Source organism: Vanellus vanellus, assembly GCF_965231255.1.
Source record: "Vanellus vanellus genome assembly, chromosome: Z".
Lineage (NCBI taxonomy): Eukaryota > Metazoa > Chordata > Aves > Charadriiformes > Charadriidae > Vanellus > Vanellus vanellus.
The window spans coordinates 39,890,573-39,908,017 of record NC_138908.1 but is presented as its reverse complement, the minus strand read 5'-3'; the positions used below and the strand labels follow the sequence as shown (position 1 = coordinate 39,908,017).

Below are 17,445 nucleotides of genomic sequence, written 5' to 3'. Positions count from 1 at the left end.
GACAAACATGATTCATTAATTGAAGATTTGGTACTTCACTGCAGTGAGTGTTCGTGAACTAAGAGCTGCCAATGTGTTAGAAAGTATATTCACCTCTAGATTTTCATTAAGATAATAGCTGATGAACTGATTTTCTGCTGTAGGCTTTTTATTAATTTGGATGGCGTTATGAATTTAATTGTGAATTAGAGATCATTGGATCATCCATCCTCTAACAAAATGATGGAAAGAACAGTGTGTAGGAGCTGGTTAAAATAGATTGGTGTAAGATTAGGGATTGAAAATTACTTCATTTTATTGCATTTTGGACTGATGGGATGATAGTGTGGTTAGGAAATGTTTCCAAAGAAGGCATATAAGAATTTTGTGATACTGGGGAACTGTGGTGCTGTAAGTCTGCCCACGGTTCTGTTTATGCTGGAAGGTACTTCATGTTCAAATCTGGAAGGGCTTGTTTGCAATTGCTTTTGACTGTCCAAGATTGGCCATTAAGACTTGCATCTCTTATTCTGGATGTATGCTTTAAGCTCTTTGGAGTGAACTTCTAATAAAACTTACATCAAAACTGCTTAATTGTCTTCATGAGGATAAAACTAGGAAAAATAGTTTATTTTTTTCTGCAGAAAGAAACTGTAGCCTTCTTGGTCCAATACTTTAACATTTAGATCAGAGAGGTGTAACTGAAGAGTGTAAAGGTTATATATATATTTGATAAGGACATAGTGTTTTTTTTACTAAAAAAACTGGTGAACTGCTAATGAAAAACTTCAACTCTGAACAAATCATAGAATCATAGAATGGTTTAGGTTGGAAGGGACCTTGAAGATCACCAAGTTCCAACCCCCCTGCCGTAGGCAGGGTCACCTCCCACTAGACCAGGCTGCCCAAGGCCACGTCCAGCCTGGCCTTGAACACCTCCAGGGATGGGGCCTCAATAACCTCTCTGGGCAACTGTTCCAGTGCCTCACCACCCTCAAAGTGAAAAACTTCTTCCTGATGTTTAATCTAAACCTGCCCTCTTCCAATTTAAAGCCATTCCCCCTCGTCCTATTATGCCCTTGTAAAAAGTCCTTCCCCAGCTCTCCTGTATGCCCCCTTAAGGTACTGGAAGGCCGCAATAATAGTAAGCACTGAGCAATTCCTGTTCTTACATACTTAGCAGAGACCCACTGGCATTTGGCAGCAGAGCTCCTGAAGTCCCCACGTATGTTTTCTTTCTACCCAGCATTGTCTGGGCTGGGTAGGATTGCAACCATAATTAGGTAGTGTGTCCTTTGTTGTGCTGCTGAAGGGAACCAGTGAGACTTTTTCTGTTTCTATTCTGTGTTCTGCTTAATGCTTTTTTCTATTGGTGTTGTTTGACTGAAATGCAGAGTTTTTCAGAGGTGATGGCTAAAAGTTATTTGTGACAAGTAGCCCTCAGTGAGAAAGGAGAAACCACAGAGCAGCGTGTACTGCAGCTCGTTTTGTAAACAGGCTAGGGCAGGAAAAAAAATGCTGCAGTGATCCCAAGAGAGTATTGGTATGAGGAACTATGTTAAAAAAAAAAAAAAAGTTGGGCAGCTGATTGAACTGGTTATTGTCAAATGACTGGAGGAATTTTTCTGTAAAGCAATGGTAAAATGGCTTACATAAATGCAATGAATAGTGGAAGCTGAAGTCAGGGGGAAGGATAATGCAGAAAGAGCATAAGGCAGTGCTTGGGAAATAAGGTCTTGAAACAAAGTTTAGAAAGAAGTGAACAATTTCTTGATTTGCTTAAATTCAGTGTTCTGGAGTGGCAGATAGCTTTAGAAACTATGTTGGAGTGACAAGTGGTTTTGACAGGTAAAAAGACCTAGCCAGTCTGGAAGGGTAACTGATGTGTAATAAACGTGGGCAGAGCCAGGCAAGCTAGGTGCTGACAGTGGCACAGACTTCTTAACCTGGTACCCTCAACAGAATTGCTTGAATGTACATATGCAGTATTAATAGTCACTTCTGCTGTGTGCTCTTTAAGGCTTATCTTGCCTCTAAACCAGTAGTCTGTGTACTTCAAATGTTGTGAAATGCGAGAAGAGCAGAGCTTCAAAGAACATGGAAAGAATTAATTGTGTTTTTATGAAGAAAGTCATATATGATTAGAGTGAAGCAAATGCAACGGGTGCATGACTTTGCCTTTAATACTTGTGTAACTCTTACCAAATGACAATGCATTGTGACAAGTTCCAAGGATCGCACTAGGAAAAAAGTTCGTAATGATTTACATGCTTTAGAGTACAAGAAATATTTCCCAGACGTCTACAGAATAAGTTTAAAAAAAATTAATAATTTAGAAGTATTTTTTTAACTTATCAAGCAATGTCTATATGTAAAAAAAAAGTTGAGTTTAACTTTGATATTTGCAGGGTTTGATTTCTGAATTGTATTTTTCTTAAATGTAATTCTTAATAAGGTTCAAATATTTTAGATTGCTATCGGGATGCACTGTATTGTATGTTGCTTCTTTGCTTTGTGTTTAGTTTGCGTATTCGTTAAGCAGGTTCTTTCTATTGCTCTGCAATACGAAATCTCAGTAAAATCTAAACATTAGTTACATTGTTATTTTGGAGCTTCAACAGTTTGGGCTACAAAAGTTCATATGGCAGTTCTGTAATTTGATCGTGGGCTGTGTTTTACGGTGTTCTTAGTACAGAATTTGCTGAAACAAGATCAAGGGAAAAATATATTGTATTTTTAACATGTATGTTGTGAAGCAAGCTTATCCACCAGATTTCATTGATCAAAAAAGTATTGGGTTTCTTGTTCCCACTTTCTCTTTCATTTAACAGCTCTTACTCTCAAAAAATCTGAAGTAATCATTTGAGAGAATTTTGAATGTATAAAGTGATTCTGATATAACCTAAGTGATGAATTTGAGTTATACAACTTTTTATTAGTAGTATCAGTATCAAAATTGTCACTCTTAACTATTTAGCAATTACTTTTTGCTGCTGCATGAAGTGTTGATGACACTGAGGCATAATGTCAAGCCTCTGACAGCATTTACTGATCTTTCTATGTTAAGTGGCAGAGACATCCAGTTGCATTTCATAACTTCTGGGTAGCAGTCTGTGACTTTATTCTTAGTATCTAGTCATGGTGCTCTCTAAAAGTAGTCCTCTGACCATTTGTGAAGTCAGCAAGAAAATAGGTGTGGCTTGCTTAACTTGTTAACAGTTAAGGCGCTTTTAAATTTCTGATCAATTCTATCCTTAATCCTTTATCCTTATTCTATTATTTTAATTTCATGCTAGAAAAGAAATCTCTTAATGGGAAGACTTTTTATGCGTTGATCTCATAGCTCTGTGAACTTCTGGAGCAGGGTTTCATTACCATAACTGCACATTAAAGCTTCCCACGCAGTGACTCCTTGAACTACTTGAACAGATATTGAAGAGTTAATAATGGAACCTCTTACAAGTTATGTTGAGATTCCTATAGGAAACTGTAGAAGATATGTCCAGGTTTCTGGTAGATGAGGCTTCAACTTCTGCTTTTGTTTGCTAAGCAATTTTGGACAACTTGTTCTATGGGCTTTTTTCCTGCCCCACTGAAAATTAAATAGAAAAACTGGACTGGTACAACCTGCGGCTTTGTAACCCTGAAGGTAAATACATATTCTCTTATGATGTGTTCCTACATACTTAGAATATTGTCGTGTTCGAATGCACTGAAAATACTATCATCCACGTGAAAGATTCTGCAAAGGAAGAAACCCAGATATTCTCTCTAGGGGTTACCCTGAATGGCAGGTGAAAACAATGGTATTGTGCAAACAGATGAAGATTATATGAAGATTGGTGGGATGGAACTGAGAGAGAAAGAGGGAAAGGAATAATATGAAGGACTTGCAGGTTGCCCTAAAGTACATGCTGCATTACAGTGTATGTTCCAAATTTTTGGCTGCTATTATGGTCAAAAGTTACTGCTAATTTTTTGTAATAGCTTTAATCTAAACTGGAAAAAAAGGTCAATTGAAATATATCTGAGATGCTTCTGTGCTTTCACTGTACAGATGTTGATAATAGCTGACCTACTAGTTGAGTCATCTTTGGGCAGTTTATCTTGGATAGTTTACCATTTACTCTCTGGTCCCACTTGTGGCCCACTGAGTAAAATCTTTTGATATGTGTAAATGCAGTGCATTTCATGGGGAATCCCCTGAAACTACTTACTATCTGAAGAGACTTTGCCTCCTTCAGTGCTTAGTTTCTAGACAGGTAAACTTTAACAATCAGTTTCACTGATGTGGCACGAGTCAGATGCCTCGACTGTTTTCTTGGGCTGGAAAACATTTGGGAAATCTCATGTTTTATGATTGTTGCTCACCTATGGATTTTATTTATTTTAGGAAAGCAATGAATACTTCTGTGAATGTTTAAGAAAAACACCCTACCCCTCATTGTAGGGTGCTTAGAATTAGCTTCCTGAAATTGATCTCTCTCCCAGTAATTCACGAATTTTCAAGGAGCAGATGCCAGCAAAATATTTCCAAATGGGATATAGTATGATCTGGTAATTTTGAGCAGTTGTCCAGGATGGTAGCATTGAATGTGATGACTCTAGGTTTTGGGGTTTTGTCTGGTGTTTTTCCATAAAGTGAAAAATCCTACTTCTTTTTTTGGTGTGTTTCAGGCATGGATGGGTGCTCTAATGCAGACAAGAACACACAACTTCTGTACCTTGCATCTCCCACAGTAACTATTTATGTAAAGATAAGGGTAATGCAGACAAGGCTAAAAAGTATTTCATAAGCTTTTGGAGGAAATAACATCTTTTTAGCATTTAATCTGTAACAATTTTTTTTTTTTTTATCAGAAATTGGTGCATTCTGACATGGGGGCCAACAATCCTGTGTTCTCCTGTTCTTATTACTGGTGCTTTTATTACAATTTAATACTGTAGTGTGGGAGTTTTGAAAATTAGTCTTGCAAGATGATACTGTGGTGCTGGGAGGGTGGTCATAGAGTCCCTGAAATTAAAAAAGATAAGCAAGTTTGTTTAAAATACTGGTTTATAATACTGGCTTTAATAGAGGTCTTTACAAAGTGGCTGAATTATACACTGCCAGAGTTTATTTCAAATTACATCTGTTGCTAAAAGAGTTCTTAAATGCTGAATTGGATTTAGTGGGACGGACTGTGTTAATGATATATGTCGTGAGGAAAATGCAGTGGAAGAACAAATTCTATTGTTGTCTCAGTAACAGCTACATTTTGCTAATTCAAGAGGAAAAAAACAAGCATGGATAGGAAATGTTAGAAACTACTTTCAGGATTACTCTCCGGCTGTTTTTTCCTTTTATCTTTTTCTTTTTTTGTGTGTGTAAGAATTTTTGCATATGTTCTTGTAAAACTATACTAATGCTTCAAGTTAATTAAAAAAAAAAAAATATCCACATTTCACCTGAAATGCTGTTTCTGAGTTTAGTAAAGCTGCAGTAAGGACATGTGCTGAAAGATGGTTTTGACAAAACTTACTTAAACTTGCTTGAGATAGAAGACTTCTGAAAAGTGGTTTTACAAAGGATACTAATCTAGCTAATTCCAAACGATTGGAATACTTGTTCAAAATAGTATTATTGTTGATAGTTGTCCTCCTACTATAGCTTTTCAGGTTTTTTTTTAGGATTCCTAAATTATGTCACCTTCCCTGGTTTTATGTTATAAGAAAAAGTTCTCGTCTTCAGAACTTATCAGCAAACCCTTTTTTACTCTGTTTTAGTTAATAAATAGTCTGTCCATTTGTTTATGCTAAAGTGTTTTAATAAATAATTGTTTATTAATAAAAACTGCAGTGTGCTGTGTCTTGAAACAGAGTTAGAATACAGGAGTTTGCTGATAGGTTAAAAACATTTTTATTCAATTCCAAGATCATTATCATAGTCTGATCCCTAGAATTCATCACATGTACGTGTACTGTTTCCCCTTTAGCAGAAACTGTACAGTATCTGCAGTCCCATTCTCAACAATAGTCACTTGAATAGACAGTTTTCAGACAAATTTCAGATTCAGTCTTCTGCTGAATAATCTGCAGTTGCATCTCTGCAGCATTGTAGCGTGAAGGTAACTTAATTATTTTTTTTTTTAATGTCTATCATAGCATCACAGAATGGTTTGTGTTGAAGGGACCTTAGAGATCATCTAGTCCAAGCCCCCATGCTATAGGCAGGGACACCTTTCACCGTCTGACCAAATATATGTATTTGTGTGTGTGTTTGTATATATGCATATACAGTTGCATGCAAGTGCTGCTTGTTTCTGCACAACTGTAGACAAACAGTAACACATCTGTGGGTAGAGAAAGAACTGCAGAGGCTATCATAGGGGGAGGTTAGTAGTATTTGATTTGGGGTGCTTCAGGTCATAAATCTGTAGCTGAAATGTATTGCTCTTCATGGTTGTCAGCTGTAAATCACTTCTGTGGTCGGAGTTTGCATACTGTTATCTTTCTTCTCAGACATCAGGTGTTCCTACCTGCACAAAATCCTAATGATAGGATAATAAAAGTTCTTAATAACCAATATGCTGGATGAGCCTGTAGGATACTTCAAAACAAATTTGGAGTTAGAGTGGCTGAATTCTTACACACAGGAAAGTATTCAGTGTTTTGTTTTGTGGGGTTTTTTTTGGTTTTTTTTTTGTTTTTCAAGGAAGAAAAAAAAAAGTAACAGAAACTACAACCAGGCATATATTTTTATTCTCTCCCTAAAATATCTCTTAAGTATTTTAACATTTAGATTGCCTTTGGGGATGAGGTGCAGAAGACTTGCATAGGTTGTTCCTTTCTGTTCATATGGTAAGATTTAGGGAATCTAAATGACATACATGCTTCGTCCAACTTTTTAGTGCTGAAACCATGGTACTACTTCAACTTAAATATATATGTACCCGCAGTTCCGAACTGAGTTATGGAAATCAAAATGCTACTTACCAAGGAATCTCTTCAGCTCATGCATTTCATTTGAGAAGGAGTCCTTCCACCGAACAGTCTTGTGATGTGTTGTCACGCGCTGGTCCTCCACTGAATAACTACCAGTGCAGACTTAGAGCCAGGGGAGTTGCATGCAAGGGAAATGTAGATATCAAAGTGAAAATGTTGGAGTCCACCAGGTGGTGCCAGAAGGCCTGCTCACAGATAGCTCTGAAAGCAGGAACAGACATCATGAGAAGGTGCAAGCCTGTAGTTAACATCAGAGGCTGTATAACCTGCATTTGCAGTTCCGTATCTAAGAGATACAAGAAGCACATGCCATTACCTGCCCTGTCCTTCAAAACTTTTACCTTGAAAGCAATGCCTCAGCAGATGCTCTGATACTATTTCCTTCTGTGATCATGATGGTAAAATTTAGGTATGTTGTTTGAAGTGAAGCACTTATGTTTGTGGGTTTGGTGCCATTAGCGTTAATTATCACAACTATTTTAGTGCTAATAACATCCCTCTTCCGTGGATAGCAGGGTCATGAAGCTTTCACTAGAATGCAGCAAACAACATTATGCTGTGTGTTGCAGTGAAATGCATAAAATTTGGTGGAAAAACAAGCATGAAAGTTAACTGAAAGTTAAGCTAGAAAATTATTTTAGGTGGATATGCTTATTTTCATGGAGTTTAAAAGCTCATATAAAAACATTTTAATGTTTCTAAAGAGCTAAGTTGATAGAGGGGGTTAAGCTGGTTCACAGTGAAAGCTGCAGGCTGTGTGCGTGCTGGTTTTTTCCTCCTTTTTGCCTTTGTACTGCAAAAATAATTTTTTAACACAGCTTTATTTTTTCTATCTTAATATTGTGTCTTCCTCCCTACTCTGATAGTAGATTGTACTATTCTGATTAAAACTGGTATGATTGACGGTTTGTAGGGCTTGCATTTTTAGTCTACCACTTCAGCTTCTGCGAAACAGTTCACAGTAATTGGAACACTATCGGGCAAAGTAGTCATCTAATTTCCACCTTGGTGTTTTTGTGTGTTTTTTTTTTTTTTTTTTTTTTTTTTTGTATAAGTGTGCTGTGATCTAGGAATGTTTGTAAAAGCAAACAAGCAAAACACCTGGGCTGGTGAGTAGTTGCAGCTGATGACAAGTTAAAGAATGAATGTCTGTCTTCAAGTGAAACCTGCAGCTGTGCTGCTGGTGACCTGTGCTGTCAGGTGTTGGGGAAATGGGTGTCTCACTGGTAGGCAGCGGCATTTCTTATCTGAAAGCTACTGGCACTCTGTAAAGACTAGGGTAGCTTGTTTTGGATGTGTCAGTTTGTATCAAAAAAGCTACTTGTGTTCTTTTTGCTATATCTGCTGTTGTCAACAGAATTGCCCTGAAAAGTTGTTTCATAAGCCATTTTATATGTGTAATAAGTAATTTAGCAAGAAAAATTTGCTTCAGCTAAAACAGATATGTGCTTGCTATGGCTTCAGCTAAGATAGGTATGTGCTTGCTATACAGTTGGAAAATGTGTACTGTTAGATAAAATATCAGACGGAAGCAACAACTGAAAGTACCAAACCATTGCAAAACAAGGGGTGTTGTGGTTAGCTAAAATAACCACAGAAGTTTAAAGACTAGAGAAGCTACAAGAAGGACATGGTGATAGACTTCGAGCCTTCTGACGACAACCACCAGGAAGACCCCTGAGGAAGCATAGCACCTGCGCTGCTAGAAGGGAGGGGGCATATTCAGGGGTGGGTTATGTTCCGAGAACTCATTGATTATGCAAATTATTTTCCAAGAAAAAAACATGAATATGTATGAGTAATAAGAAATAAAAACAAGCATTTGCAAGAAGAGAGTGAGCCATGGCAGGAGAAATCCCCTGTGTAGCTCCCAGCGCTGTAATAAATATCCTTTGCTCCACCAAATTTGTCCCTGACTGAAATTCAGTACAGCGACCGTGTTTCTCACATACGCATCTAAACAAGGAGTTAACAGTATAGCTTATGGCTACTGAGTACATCAGAAGTATGTTAAAAACTTATTTTCTACTTTTATGTGGAACATGACATTCTTCAAGACTTATAATAAAATTTTGTAGTAAAAGTTTTTGCATTTTTTGAGTTAATTTTTTTCTTGATGATTTTCCATATTAAGAGTTTAAGCTATATGCATGATGCCGTTAAATGTGTTGTTCTGTCATTCATCGTATTTAAAAATCCAAAGTTTTATGGGTTTTGGTTTATTTTTAATCAAGGAAGTGAGACTTAGTTACATATACTTAAAAAGTACAGGTGTTCTCAAAGTACATGAGCTTATTGTCGGAAAGACAGGTTTTATCCCTCCTTATTAATGTCTTCAGAACTGTCAAGGTGAAACTGAAATGTAAATTGAATTCCGAATGCTAGTTTTAAAAAGTTGATGTGTCGTTTGCTTTCAGCGAAAAATCTTCAATGAGGTTTTGAATTAGTGACAGTCACTGTCTTAGTGTCTAGAAAATCAGTTTGAACTGCTGAATCAGGTTTTGACTTCAGTAGCCTTGTGTCCTTATGTTCAGAAGGCACAGTAAAACACTTCATTAAGTGCTAATAAATTAATTGTGACTTTAAAAAGATTAAGAAGTAATTTTCCTTTTTAGAGGTATGACTTCAGATTTGTGGCATAGTAATGATTGGGGACATACTATTTAAAAAAAAAAAGTTAACTGTTAGAGAACCACAATTTTTGAGGTGTTTTAGGTATCTTTATAAACATAGCTACTTAACAACCAGTGAAATTAAAACATTTATTTAGGAGTTTATATTTTTGCCATGAACTGGAAATCTTGGGGAGGAAGTATATAATACATACAGGTGTTATGAAAGACTTACAGCTGCTTGAATAACAGGTCAACGGCTTACCACAAAAGAGTATGTTAGTTTCTAAATCTGAAGGATATTCAGAGTTTGTGGTTTTGTGGTGGGGGGTGTGTTTGGTTTGTTTTCTTGGGGGGGGGGGAAGTTGTTGTTTGGTTGGTTTCTTTAAAGTAGAAGAATATAATACTAGATTACAGTTGGTTCTCAACGAATACCTCTCCTGGAGGGAAATAATGCCTGTCTTGTATGCTTATGTACTGCCTGTGAGACTGAATATGTTATTATATCACAGCAGTGCTCTGAATTCAGAGTTTGTTTTCATAGTCGGTGATGCCTCTGTGTTAGTGTATTTTAATTCATAGTAAAATAACTTTTACTTTAGGAGAAAATAACAATCGTTATGCTGTGTTCTAGTAAAGGAGTTAAACAAGTTAAATGCTTCCTATTGCGTCTTCAGGTGCTTTTAAAAAGTTATTATTGCCCTGGTATTATTCAGCATTGTTGTGTATACAGTGGTAGATTTCCGGAAGAGATGAAACGTGGAAAAACTACTGAGTTCCTGTAAATGAATTTTTAACTTTAATTTCACAAATTATTACAAATTCCTGACTGTGAATGTCTAAGTTAGCTCTTCCAAACATTGTACGCCTCTTTCTGAAAACTGGAAGTTACTGAATGGTTGTCTCCCTATTGCTGTTTTTTCCTAGGAGCATTTCTCTATGTTTTTCTAATGTTCCTAGAAGTTAATGGATGTGATTCATGGAAGAATTGGCAAGTGTTGTTAGGTGTAAATGCACTTTTCTGCATATCAGTTTTGCCATACCTTAAGCCATGTCCTTGCATGTTCCTTTATTGAGTAAGGCACGACCGTAAGGTGCACTTTTTCTCTCAGCTGGGTCACTAGTTAAGGGGCATTCCTCTGGTTTTAGTCCCTGTATGAAAATTGACAGCATTGTTCCAAAACTGAAGTAAAAGAGGGAAGACCAGCACGAATTAACAGATTACAGAGAACGTGATTACAGCAATGATGTTTTTTAAGGAAACGAGGCTGAAAGGATGATCCGACCTCACTTGTTTTAGCCGTGTGCAGCACTGAAGTTATGGATTAATCTGGATAAATTGTTACCTGTCTGGAATAAGTTCATCTGTAATTCTTGAAATTTTCAGGATATCACAAGTTTCTGTAATTAAATCCTGAAAGGGACTTTAAAAAGTTGTCCTTGTTTATCTCCCTCATCTACATAAGGGAGTGTGCTCACTAAATACGTTAAGAATCTGATGAGTTTAGATGTAGAGAATCACCAAAAACATCTGCAGATCTATGAACAGACAACTTAACAAATTGGTGGCTTGAGTAGTCATTAGGGTGGAATCAGTGTTTTGGTACCTTTTACATGTTGGAATTTTTCAGCAGACCTTTTTATTTTAACTTCTGTGAAGCAAAGTTATTTTGCTATGTGGGTGTGAGGGTGTTTTGTTTCTAATAAATGGAAATAAGTAGATTTGTGCTTTACCTCTGGTGAAGGCAGTACAGTTTCTTCTAAGCTAGCAGACACTCTTCCCTCAGCGATTTACAAGCTTTCCTTTCTGTATGTAGTTGACTTTGTGATATGGAATTTGCCTATGAATATGAGGGAAAAGTAGCAGTCCTAGTGTTTGTTTTGCTGTATTGTTGCCTATATGCCCTCTGCTGAATGTTTTCAGAGCAACAGAATATGAAGGAACTTCCTGTTGAGTATGAAAGCAAGCATTAAAGTGAAACAAGATATTTTTATCTTAACCAAGTCAGTTAATGCTTATCATAACCAAATCTCAAATCAAACTATTTATACTTTACCTGCTTTGTTTTACAGAGTACTGTAATTGAAAGTGCATATTCTACATTTGAGGAAGGACAGATTCGTGATTGAATGGTGGATTAATAAGTAGCTGTCTTATTCCAAGAGTAAGACGACATCCTTGGAGTTGGGAAGAACTGGATTTTCACCCTAGTCCAGCAGCTTTGCTGCTCACTTAAACACAGATGAATGAAGACCCCATTTGGAAAATCACCAGGTCAGCGGTCCAGAGCTGATGCAGGTGAGGTGTTTTACTGGCTGGTTTTGTTTTCTGGGTGGTATTTAATTTAGCATTGCAGACCTATGTAAAAGAAGTGTTTAATATAGTCTATAATATTAAAGTTTTATTAGAACTGTAAGTTACATAAAATTCTAAAAAGGAATAAAAACTATTTTGTTGTCAGATTACATTGACATATTAAGGGCACAGTTTCTTTTGTTCATCTCAGAAATGCTGGAACATAAACAGAAATTTATTCACCATATATTATAATTTAGAGTAAAAACTTCATGGTTTTCTAGAAGCTGATCAGCTAGTAATTGTAAAAGAGAATCTCTTGAAAACACTACAAAAATGCAAACTGTTGCTACTGTGTGTCTTCTCTAAACTGAAATAGGTTAGTCAAAGTATTTTAAAGCAATGTTTTATTCAGAAAAATGCAAAATATGAGTAAGCATTCATCCTCTTATGACCGGTTAGGCTTATTCATAAAGTTTTGCAGCTTGAAAGGCTGATGTATCTTATTCAGTCTTGTGTGCTCTGTAGTAAGAATTATCAGCAGTGATGCAAAAAAAGCATCAGGTGACCAAGGAAGAACTCTTCTATAAGTTGATACTTGGTCCTGTATAAATTAAGCTAGACTCTGCTTCAGCTGTGCATTCTGCCTGGACTAGTGTGGGACAGGGACTAGAAGTTATCATTTGCAAGTAAAGAATTCTACAGGCCAGCATTTTTGAGGATGAAAAGGTTACAGATGAATGTTGTTCATTCTTCTGTTCAATCATTTGCTTTTTAGTTGAACTTATTTAAATGTAAAGGTAAAATTTTTTTTGTATATTTCATCTTTTTTTTCTGTTACAAAATTATTTTGTATTTTTTCAGTTGGGGGGAAGTGCCCTTCCATTTTGTGCTGCAGCAAAAGTCACTAGTCAGTGACCTGTGCGGGGAAAGACTTTTTAGGCATATAATGCAGCATATTTTCTATCAGCAACCATTGTGAATACATGTGTTTCTAAAAATTTCGGGAAACTGTCATCTATAATTGGCAAAGCTCAGTTAACTTTTAAAATACCCAGGTAGTAGTCCACTCTGGTGCTTTCAAATACTCATCCAATCCATTGAAAACTCAAACAATTGATACTGGAAAATTTCTCTGAAATGGCTTGGGAACTTTCGAAACTGTGTTTACCTCTGATTAACTTGCATTAATGTTAGTTTGATGTCACTTATTTGAAACATCTATTTTAAACTACCTATTTCAAAGATAACATAGACAAATATTGTTTTATAAACAGTTTCAAAGGAGAGACCCAGTAGGAAGTCTTAAACACTTGGTACAGTGAGTTTTCATGCTGTCAACTGATAAGTCATCCTTCCTCTTGACACCAGCAGAATACCTGTGGGAGTAAAATTGTACTTGTAAGAGAAAAGAAAGGAGAGCAGGCTTTGACCTGGTACTTAACTTAAGTCTTGTTGACTTCTTAGCAAGAACTGGGCACTGTGCCCAATTTCAAAGAATTTAGACTCTAGGTAACTCCCGGAAGTATTTTGTCTAACGACTTACATGTGATGTGATGACCAACAAAACTACAGCACAAATTTGAAGTGTTATGTAGAGGGTAATTATGGGGATGGATTTTTCTTCTGAAAAACCCAAAAAGTTAAGCTAGGATATTTCACTTAAATATGTTGAGAATAAAATTTTACTTCCTATTTGTTCTTTTGACTCTTAAAAAAAAAAAAAAAAAAAAAAAAAAAAGAGAGAATGCATACTTATTTTTAAGAGTCACATTTTCCATTGTTTGTTCGTTACAGTTTGTCCTATAATGGGCACCATGCCAGATTGTCATTATCATTGACACACTGTAGTTGCCATTTTTGCATTTTAATATCCCTATACAACAGTTACAACTTTTCTTTATCTTTTTCTCTGTGAAGTTTTTTAGTCTTAACTGAGAAGTCCTTAACGTATTATGTTAATGAGATGAATGTATCACTGTCATTTAAATCCAGCCCATGAATCATACACATTTGGTCTCCATCAACTCTTGGCACAGTTGTGGCATAGGCTTGGGTGTTGCCGGTTTTCAGCCTCCGGCTATTATATTCTTGAGGAAGAAAGCTGCTGATGTCCTTGCTGTTGTTGCTCCTCCTCCTGATTGTATTTGGTGGGCTGAGGCTAGATAGCCTCTACTGCTTTTTGCAGGGGTGGGAGAAGGAGGGGTATAGAATTATCTGCTGTTATTTCTTGATTATGAATATGCATTAGGAAAGAGTCCGGCATGCAGCCATCGTGAGGAGACGGCATAGCCCACTCTACAATGAAGGCTGGGCATGGGACTTCTAAAAGCAGATACTGCACAAGAAAGACAGTATGTTTGTTTACCACAGCAATAGTTACACTGATTGTAGTAAAATTCTTCCTTTGAAAAGAGCAGCAAATGCAGTGAGTTCATCAGAGTTCATAAAATGATGGTTTTGATGGCTGGAAGAGAGTCTTGGAATGTCATATAAATTACCATTACAGAAGTTAGTTTAGTTTGTTTGTTTTTTTTATTTTTTAGAAAGTGTGTCAAGGAGAGAAAGTAATCAAAAGTGCAATCAGGTAAAGTGACAGAATTGTTTAGGTGGCAACTCTCCTCTTTTTAGAAGGAGAATTTGGTTACAAGCAGGTGAAGAGATATTCTTCCTTAGTATTATGTTAAAAGTTTATTTGCTAGGGAAGAATGACTTAGTCTTGCAGTTTTTGCAGTGTTCTGTGCATTGGGATTAACTATGTGTCAGTGGTCCTTGTGACCTTTTATAGACTTTTAAAGTGGTCATGGTCATTTTTTGGGTTGGGTTTGGGTTTTTTCCTTTTCTTTTGGGGAATATTAAGGATTTACCATTATTAAGTGATTACTGAACTTGATAGTTACTTTATTTGAAATAATTAGTAAAGACAGTAACAGTGAGGGAGAGTATCACGTTTGTTACCTACATAATTAGAGAGACAGGTTTGATGGATGGACATGGATAAGGAATTGGATGGATGGCTGCATCTAAAGAGTTACAGTCAACAGCTCAATCTCCAACTGGAAACCAGTAATGAATGCTGTCCCTCAAGGGTCATCCAGAAGGACCTTGGCAGGCTTAAGAAGTGGGCCTGTGCAAATCTCACAAAGTTCGAACAAGACCAAGAGCAAGGTCCTTCATCTGGTTTTGGGCAATCACCAATATCAATACAGACTGGGGGATGACTTGGGGGTACTGGTGGATAATACAGCATTACTAAATTCTTTCTATTATTTTTCCTCCCAATTAAAAGATATTGTGAAGCACGGAAATAGCTTACAAACTTTGTTTGAACTGTTAATCATGTAAAATCACAAAATCATGGGATTTTAGCAGAATCTTGGATCGTGTACAGGCTACAAAAAAATATTTGGAGGTATAGAGAAACTAGTGGTTGTGTCAGGTATTCATGTAGGCCAATATGATTACTGTCACAAAATGTAATGCATTACCAAATCTTTTTGCGATTGACTTTGATTTCATCACACTGTAGAATCTTATGAATCTGTGACATTACAGGTGTGGTGGCTTCTTTGAAAAAGCCAATTTCATCTGTCCTGTCTGTCTGCCTACAAAGGAAATGCTTTTATTTGCTGTAAAGTAGGTGTAAAAGAAGAGGACATTTGATTAAAACATCTAGGCTTTTGAAATCTGTCTCTACTCAAAAACATACTTCATAGTTCCATGTTGAGAAATAAAGGGTAGAAATGAAGATGGAGAAAAGAAGGAAAGCTAGACTTTATTTTTTCACAACAGTAGAGTACATGGCTACAGCCTCTATGAGTTTGTCAAAGTATAGAGTCGCTTTCCAGGATGTAGTTTCAGTAGATCAGCCAGCTGCTCCATTGCATGGCAGGGTGTCTGTCTCTAATTAGTGTATCCAATATAGGGGAATACAGATTTTTTTTTTTTAATTAACTTTATATAGTATAATTGATTGTAAAATAAGTTGTGGTTACCCTTGTGTTTACACTTATATTTGGCCTTTTTTAGCCTAGTGATCACTTGTTTAATGCTGTGTAAGTGAAAGGCATGGTCCTCTAGAGCTTTCTAGCAGTTATCTCGCAGAAGTACAGAATCCCACCGAACTGCTTGATGATCAGGAACAACTGTAATGTGTTTACTGGATGGTTTGAAAACAAAGTAGTTTTTTAGTAAAGAAGAGAACTAGGAGACATTAAGTCAAATACAAGCTTTTGTAGGTTTCCCCTCCATTTAAAAGCAAGTGTTTCAAAACTCCCTCTGAGTTCTAAGAAAAGAGATCCCACTCCTAGATGTGACTTGCTTAGGATTGCAGTGAAATCTTCTGGCACAGTCAGAATTCGTTTTATCTTTGTACTTCTGGTCTGCGTAGATTAAAAGGATTCTTTTCCATTTTTAATTTATTTTAAGATGAGGTTGGGCAATACTAGGTGTGAATAAACAAACACATCAATATATTTCTTAGTTCCATGAAAGTAATTCTGAAATATCCTCCAGATACAGAATAATTCCTGTGGGATTACTGCTGTTCCCACAGAAGATTCTGAAATATAACTTAAAAACATCCAGCTTTTGCTGCTTGTTGTAAACACAGAGGATATTCAGAGAAATAAGATGTTGTGTGTTTTGAAGTGTCTGTATGGTTTTCCTGGATTGAGTGGAGGGTGTAGTCTGATGTGACAATTAAAAAAAAAAAAAAAAAAAAAAAAAACCAAACAAAAAAAAAACCATTGCCGGTAGCTTTCTCCCTATTGTCTCCTCCTGTACCCCTCAGCTGAAATGACATGTATACTTCCCTTGGAGTCAACATCCTGAAAGCATGTTTGTTTTAGTGTCTTTTCTTTGTCTTTGTCTAGAGTAAAGTAGAAGTATTTAGAAACATGGTTTCTAGTTTTGTTGTTAAATTTTAAGGAACTGTTTTAAGGTTCTGTTATAAGCAAATTAACTGAGCCTCAAAAAACAGACCACATGACAATTAAATGCTTAATTCTCTTACTCTTGACTCAGAGTTGGAGTTTGTGTTCACTTTCTATTACAAAAAATGTGTTTCTATGCTCTTATGTAAGTGGCTGAGACATAAATATTTTCTCCTTCCTCAGATCCATCAAAGTTTGAGTCCTTGCTGCTTACTACAAACATGACTAAAACTAATACATTTACTTTTATTTTTGTTCAATATTATTTTCTGGTTTTAAGTTCAGGGCAATTTAGTTGTACAGAGTATTTTTTGAGTGTTACCTAAAATTCCATGGAGTGTTCTAATTGGAACTTGCCTTTCCATAGTTCAAAGGAGGTAAAGAATGTGAATTTAAACCCATTCAGGCTATATAGAATGTAATAACTCTTCTTTATTGTTCTCCAATTAGTATTAACATCTTTGAAGTTATATTATTGGTTGTGACCAAACTGTGCTTGACCCCAAAACACTTGGTATGCAGGTGTTTTTTTTTTTTCACTTGAATGATTTGCATGAAGATACTGCCCTTGAAATGTTTGGGATTTTTAAAATGCCTTTCTGCTTTGAACTGTGGCAGAGAATGACTAATGCTAATTAGA

At 36.3% G+C, this 17,445-nt stretch overlaps 1 protein-coding gene across 4 annotated transcripts in view; it reads left to right on the top strand.

The window, feature by feature from the left end:
- SPIN1 (spindlin 1) overlaps positions 1 to 17,445 on the top strand; it is a 67,879-nt gene that overhangs the window by 24,979 nt on the left and 25,455 nt on the right. For all 4 annotated transcript variants that reach the window (XM_082497414.1, XM_082497416.1, XM_082497417.1 and 1 more), the window contains exon 2: positions 11,649 to 11,874. In XM_082497414.1, coding sequence (XP_082353540.1) covers positions 11,823 to 11,874 — 52 coding nt within the window. In that variant the 5' untranslated portion in view covers positions 11,649 to 11,822. The remainder of the gene's footprint in view (positions 1 to 11,648; positions 11,875 to 17,445) is intronic.